Source organism: Gavialis gangeticus, unplaced genomic scaffold, assembly GCF_001723915.1.
Source record: "Gavialis gangeticus isolate Ggan-Ray unplaced genomic scaffold, GavGan_comp1, whole genome shotgun sequence".
In the NCBI taxonomy this organism is placed as follows: domain Eukaryota; kingdom Metazoa; phylum Chordata; order Crocodylia; family Gavialidae; genus Gavialis; species Gavialis gangeticus.
In genome coordinates, this window is record NW_017729001.1 from 14,333,969 (window position 1) to 14,341,317 (window position 7,349).

At 44.8% G+C, this 7,349-nt stretch overlaps 1 protein-coding gene across 1 annotated transcript in view; it reads right to left on the bottom strand.

Moving 5' to 3' along the window:
* The window catches only part of LOC109290408 (solute carrier family 2, facilitated glucose transporter member 11-like), a 20,051-nt gene extending 17,651 nt beyond the window's left edge, over positions 1-2,400 (bottom strand). The window contains exons 1-2 of the mRNA XM_019506898.1: positions 2,280-2,400; positions 300-398 (exon numbers count right to left, since the gene is read on the bottom strand). Of these exons, the coding sequence (XP_019362443.1) occupies positions 300-398; positions 2,280-2,303 (123 nt within the window). The 5' untranslated portion in view covers positions 2,304-2,400. The remainder of the gene's footprint in view (positions 1-299; positions 399-2,279) is intronic.
* Between the last annotated feature and the right edge of the window lie 4,949 nt (positions 2,401-7,349).

Here is a 7,349-nt window from a genome sequence, read left to right on the forward strand (position 1 = left end):
ATATCTCTGAACTTCTTGGCAAGTAATCTCTGAAATATTGGAAATTCACTTTGTCTATTTGGGTTTTCCCATTTCAACGTTGCAAGACAGGATATTTATTATCCTGATATCTCTGAGGGCTAAGGACCTCTCTAAATGTGATTTCTTTTTGTCTTTTTATAAAAATTTCATTATGGAACAAAATGAATAGTTGAAGCAACAACCATGGCATTTTAGTTGAAATGCTTGGTAGGTTTGAGAACTGGTTCTAGTGCTGGATGCACCTCTTTATGCTCAACCCCCAAGGGCCCTCTGCATACCTCTGAGGGTGAGTTGATTACAGAAATATGGAATCCATATGGGAAACTTCCTCCAATTCCCAATATGAATATCATCTTATATAGTCCCTGGTACTGAATCTGTAAAGAGAAAACAAAATACTCAGTTCTTCCCTGTGGAGTTCCTGCCACACTTGCATTGTCTCTTTAAAACCATCTGTAGTGAACAAAGCATATTTTCAGGTCCAAACAGTCTTCCAAAAGCTCATTGTTCCACCCAAAAGTAGAACCACTGGTCACAGTAAAAGAGTTCTCCTAGGCTAGGGACAGACATTCAAAAAGCCAGAGTTTAAATTGATTCAATCTTTGCAGGTTAGTCTAACCTGTGGAGATTGAACTGATTTGCAAGTGAACATACGTTCACTTTTGATTCCAGAAATGCAGGCACATGCCTGCAGTGGCTTGGGCTAGAAGCTGCGGGGTGCTAGAGCAGCCCTCCCTTCCCTTCAGGTTGGAGAGAAGCTAAGCTGAGGGGGGCGTGGCTAGGCCCCAGCATGCTGAATATGACTGGGGAGGGGTTTAAAACCCCACTCTGGCCTGCAGGGACCCCAACTGGGGTCTGCCTGGCTTTTCCTCATGGCTGCATGGCTGGCTCATGGCTCAGCATGGCCAGCAGTGGCACAGCACAGTCCTGTGTACCAGGCTCCAGGCACAGGGCACTACCCCTGTGGCTTCCCCACTGCCATCGCTGGCAGGGGGGCATGCCCTGGCCATACTGGTAGGTGCCACCTGTGCCACTGAACTGCAGTCGGCCACCAGGCAGGCAGACAGCGGCGAGGAAGCTGTAGGAGTAGCGCCCCATGCCTGGTACACAGGGCCATGCTGCGCCTATGGCTTTCCTACCCTCACCCCCTGGAGCGTGGACAGACACTGGCCAGCATGGCCCCCTGAGGTGATGGGGGGAGGGAGGGGGTTTATTTAAGTGTGTCAGATTTAAAAGCTGGCAAGCATTTAAAAATATGGTTCCAGGTCTAGCAAACCTCTCACTAAACAAAGCTGAGAGGTCACCAAGTTGATTGCATTCACACAAACATCAAAAAGTACGCTCTTTGCCCAAGATATGTTTGCAGTAGTTTCTGAACTCTTGATGCTTTAAAAAGTAAAACAATGCTGGTAGGGAGAGAAGTGAAAGAAAGGCACCTGGACATGCAGGTGGTAAACAAAGAACCTTAGATAAAATCCCGCTTGTGATTTTTGCCATTCATCTTAGTAGACATAGGTCACATCTACATAAGGAGGATAGTTGGTCCACTTTTTTCACAGTACCTTATATTTGCCATTTCAGGAATCAAAACTCCTGACTCTTAGTTTCCTCACCGGCTGAAGTCAGAGAGATGAAAGTTTGCAGATATTTTCAATGCTCAGTTTGTTAAAGGGCAGTTAACTGATCATCATGCAGGTCTGAAACACTAAGCATGTTTATTCCTTTTTAAAAAGTATAATTGTATATGGGTAATATATAGTCTGCTTGTTTGGACAGATGAGAAAAATGCATTTATTGTGTGAGGTTATGAAATAGGAATAGAGACAGGAAGGAGGCATTAGATTCATTTTTGATTAAACTCTGTAATTTGCTTTTCACCCTTCTGAAGCAAGTATTTTTACCTTAAAATGAAATTATGAAAATAATTTTTCAATTAGTTGTTTTGTTGCAAAATGATTGGTCTGCCTGTACTAGCAACTAAAGTTACTGACAACATGCAGAAATGCAGTAATTTGTTAGTGGTTGTGGTTAGGGGAAAACAAGATTTTTATTTACATTGCAGTAATATCGAGGAGCTCCAGTCATGGCCCGAAATTCTGTTGTTTTAGATGCTGACCATACACAGGACAAAACGATGGTCCATGCTCCAAAGACTTTGTTTTAAGGATATTGAATCTTTCCTTTTCTCCTAGTTCTATCCTCTTTGTTAAGCCTGAGATGTCTAGATGGGGACTCCCGGGTAGGTCCTGGGTACTCACCACGTCTGAGAAGAAGCTAGCCATCTCCTACAAAAGAGCTGACTCTTGTTAGTCACTGACCAATTCCCATGAAAGGGGTGAACTGCGTTCTGTGCTTCCTTCCTCTTGTAATGCTTTTGCAGCAAGAGTAAGCTGGAGTCATGTGATCAAAGTTAAATTTTACTTTGAAGGTTTTTAGTTCATTAAATCTTTTTCAGCTGTTGTACAAGGTTAAGAACACTCAGATTAAATAGTTCAACCAACAGTTTCAACGACTGTAGTTAAACAAGGCGGTCTTTTTGACGGAGTTTTCAAAGGAATTTTCAAGAGCACTCATTGATAGGGTACAGGTTTGTTTTCAGTATGAATTTTAAATGGCATTCCAATTATCATAACTTAGTGCTCAGTGTAAGCTGAAAAAAAGGGAGGAGGCATTCTAAGTAGAGAACACCCTAGCTGGAATTTGGACACTGACCCATAGGCCTTTGACATAAAAGTGAATGGTTCTGTCTTAACATCCAGTGAACTGAAGCGCATCATAACTTAATCATTAGTTAAGGCAACTGAAGTGCTTCATCATTTGAGCTTTGGTCACTATCTGTGTGGCTCTGCAGCTGCACATCCTGTTTGAGAACCCTAATATTAAGCATCAGTTGAATTTCATTTATTGAGATTGGTGACTAAGATTCATTGTTTTAGGCATTTATTTAGTGATTTTACTGAAATGTCCTGTTAACCTAATCTTTCTTTTTTCTGTCTCTCAGGAAAAAAGGCAGTTAAAAAAAAATCTAGTATCCTCTGTTACTGGGGTGATGTCAGTCCTCTTAGCTGGAGCTGCCAACACCTTTACATTTCATCCATCTTATCTTTTATTCCTAGTGTGTCCTTCCCTATTAAACACAAATTATTGCTATTATTATTTGATTGAAGTGGCTGTGTTATGCTTGGATACCTTTGTGGTTTTTAATTTATGCAAGAAAATGGGACTCTTATTCTCTTACACTTCTTGTAATCTGTTTATGCCTTTATAAGCATTTTTAATTATCAATACTTTAACTTGGGGAACAGTTTTTACCAGCCCTGCAAATATCCTGTTAATGCCAAATCTCTCCATTCCTTACAATTGAATTGTTTTGACCTGGTCATTGATTTTGTCACAAAAAATAATTTGGTCTCTAATCTATTTGTTAACTTCAAATTCATGTGATTTAGTTTTATTATGTATGTGTGTGATATTATCTTACTTGGTAGCTGATTTTTTTAAAGGTAATGTGACTTTCTTAATCTTTAAAACTTCTTAATGACTCTCATCTTGGTAGTACTTCCATGCTTCTGAGGACTGTAGATCTCCAGTGCTTTGGGTCTGCCAAAACACAGTAATGTGTGGAGTATTTTACCCTCTAGTGGGGAGGGAAGATAAGCCACTTGGACGCTTCTCTTTTGATAGTTTACTTTAATTCAACATTTTAATAATTAAACAGAACTGTCAGGATGTTTGTTCAGCCAGCAATCTAAAAACATTTGAGGTGGTATAGTAGGTGTATTGTCAAATACCCTGTTCTCTCCTAGCGCTGGAATTACAGAATTGTAGAAAATGAGGGTTGGAAGGGACCTTAGGAGGTCATCTAGTCCAACTCCCTGTTCAATGCAGGACCACCTCCAGCTAGATCATTCCAGCCAGTATTTTGTTGAACCAGGCCTTAAAAACCTCCAAGAATGGAGATTCCACCACCTCTCTAGGTAACCCATTCCAGTGCTTCACCATTCTCCTAGTGAGAAGTTTAGGTTGGAAATTAGGAAAAACCTTCCTTTGCTTCAACTTGAGACCATTGCTCCTTGTTCTGCCACCCCTGTGAATAGTCTAGCTCAGGTGAGCAATTATTTTGGGCAGTGGGCCAGTTACTAAGTTTTGGCAAGCCATCAAGGGCCACATGACAGGCAGCCAGGGGCAGATAAATATTCATTTTCTAAATGTTTTAGGGGCGCCGTGGGCTGGATAGAATGGCCTGGTGGGCTGCATCTGGCCCCCAGGCCACATTTTGCCTACCCCTGGTCTAGCTTCATCCTCTGTGGAACCACCCTTCAGGTAGTTAAAGGATGCTATCAAATTCCCTTCCAGTCTTGTCTTCTAAAAAGTAAGTGCAGTTTCCTCAGCCTCGCCTCATAAGCTGTATGCCCCAGCCCCCTAACCATGTTTGTTGCCCTCCACTGGACTCTCTCCAACTTGTCCAAATCCTTTGTGTAGTGGGGGCCCCAAAACTGGACACAGTACTTCAGATGTGGCCTCATCAGTGCAGAATAGAGGGGAAGAATCAATTCCCTTAATCTGCTGGAAACAATCCTACTAATACAGCCCAGTATGCTGTTAGCCTTCTTGGCAACAAGGGCACTGTTGATTCATATCCAGCTTATTGTCCACTGTAAGCCTCAGGTCTTTTTCTGAAGAGCTGCTGCTTAGCCCGTTGGTTCCAAGCCTGTACTGGTACATGGGATTCTTCTGTCCTCAGTGCAGGACTTTGCATTTGTCCTTGCTGAACCTCATGAGATTTCTTTTGGCCTAATCCTCCAATTTGTCCAGGTCACTCTGAATCCTACCTATACCCTCCAGTGTATCTACTGCTCTCCCCAGCTTGGTGTCATCTGCGAACTTGCTGCAGGTGCAATCTATTAGGGGCGTGCGAAGCAGACCGTATTAGATTTGGATTTGGCCTGATTCAGGGGACAGTGATTCAATTTGCTGATTTGGATCACTGTCCCAATTCGATTCAGCTGAATCTGAATCTGAAGATTCGATTCTGATTTGGAGAATCAGAGTTTCGGCCACAGACACAGCTTTATATGTTTTTTCTACATACCTTGAGGTACCAGGCACAGCTTGTGAATGCTAGGAGGATGGGGCGGATGGAGCATCCCATAGGAGCACAGGACGGACCCCCGTGTGGTCGGTGGTGGACCCAGAAGTGGACTAGAAGTACTTCTGGTCCACTTCCAGGTCCACCACTGAGTGTGTGGGGAACCACCCCTGCACCTTACCCTCTGAGCTCGGCAACCCTGGGTGCTCCCCCAGACCCAGGATGCACCAGTCGCTGAGCTGGGGGTGGGAGGAGTGGGTCCCCTGTGTGCTCTGCATCGGACCCAGAAGTGGACCAGAAATACTTCTGGTCCACTTCCAGGTCTACTGCCAACCGTGTGGGGGACCCCCCACTGTGCTCCCATGGGACGCTCCGTCCGCCCCACCATCTCAGTGTTCACAAGCTGTGTTTGATACCTTGAGGTGTGTAGAAAAAACATATAAAGCTGGGTCTATGGCTGAATCATCGAATCTCTGAATCGATTTGGAGACATTAATGGGTCTCCTGATTAATTTGGATTTGGAGATTTGGCTGCTGAATTGGGCCAGATCTACTCCAAATCAAATCAGTCACTGAAGCTTCACACAGCCTTACAATTTATCCCATCTTCCTGGTTGTTAATGAAGATATTTGTGGCACACGCAGTTGGTGCTGTGAGTATGTTCCTGCCCTGTGGTCTGGGGCCGCAAACTCACTTGCCATGACTTGATGGAAAATGTAAAGGAGAAGGGTGTTCAGTGGTGTTCCTACCCCCTTGACCTGAAGGCGGGGTACTCATGGGTTCGCTGTGGTGGTCCTCGGGGCTCCACCTCCCTTACACCCTGTCCAGTCACCAGTCGCGTGGGTCTTCATGCTCCCACCCTAGCTTGGGGCTATGGCACCTGTGTTGGCCAAAAAGGGGGTGCGCCCCACAACTGTGGGTACTGTGCAGGCTCCTACAGTCAGCCTGGCCACCCTGACTCCTAAGCCAACCCTGAGGCCGAAGATACTGGCTTCAGGGTCTGAGCAGATAGAATCGCCTTGGAGCCCTTCAGGGTCTGAGCAGATAGAGCCGCCTTGGAGCCCTAATGCTCCAGGGCTGGGATTTGCCCATTCCTGGCTGGATGCCAGTTACTGCCCCCACTTCTCTGCCATGGGGCAGTATCAATGGGACCACTCCTGTCAGCGCGCCAGGTCTCAACGTGCCCGTTGTTCTCCTAGCTGGCTCCCCCCTGCCTGACTTCCGGCGGGGTTTTTAACTCTCCTGCAGCGGCAGCCCCAGCTGACATCATCAACCGGCCACTGCCCACCTTGATTGACAGCCGCTTTATGAGCCAGTGAAATGCCGGCTTGCGCGGCTCCTTCTGTGCCCCGGCCACTTTCAGAGGTAAGTTCTCTGTGGTGTGGGCATCCCTGTTTCCTTCTTCGGAAGTGTCAGGGTCTGTCGCTGGCGCTTCCAACCCCTGTGGGTATCTCTCACTGCCACAATATTGAACAAAACCAACCCCAGGACTGACCCCTGGGGTGCTCAACCTGAGACTGGCTTCCAACTAGATCTCAAGCTGTTGATCACTACTCACTGAGCCTTATGGTTCAGCCAGCTTTCTGTCCACCTTACAGTCCATTCATCCAACCCATATTTCTTCACCTTGATTGCAAGAATGGTGTGGGAGACTATATAAAATGCCTTGCTACTGTCAAGGTTTACAGTCATTTGAATGGAACAATCGCCTTTTTGAGCATAGAAAAAGACTTGACCAGTGCTCCTGATTTCAGTTCTGATTTGTTGTTTGATTAATATTCCACAGGGCATCTTTGTACTTGCTGATGAAGATCCTGTGGGGGAGGCAGTTCTAGTAACATCTAATAAGTAACTGAGATCAGGGATGTGACTCAGCACAAAGTTGGTTAGGTATTGCTTCACCATGCCATTTTCATTACATTCCTAAGAACTTTGTGTATTAATATAACTCAACTAATATGTTTTTCATAGAGTAGGGCTGGCTAGAAAATGGTATTTTGTTTTACAAAGAAAAAAGCCAAGGTTTCAAAATCCTAATTCTGCTTTAATGTTCAATAAAGCTCACACTTTTTGGAAAATTTAATGGAAAACATATCCTAGGATGGTCAGGACAAGGTATGGTTATATTATTTGCCTGGGCTGTGTGAGAACCAGGTTCGTGTCCATGCTTTGCCTCATTCAGGCTTTCCATATCTCAGATGACTTCTATACTTGGCCCCTCAGGCCTATTGAAATTTT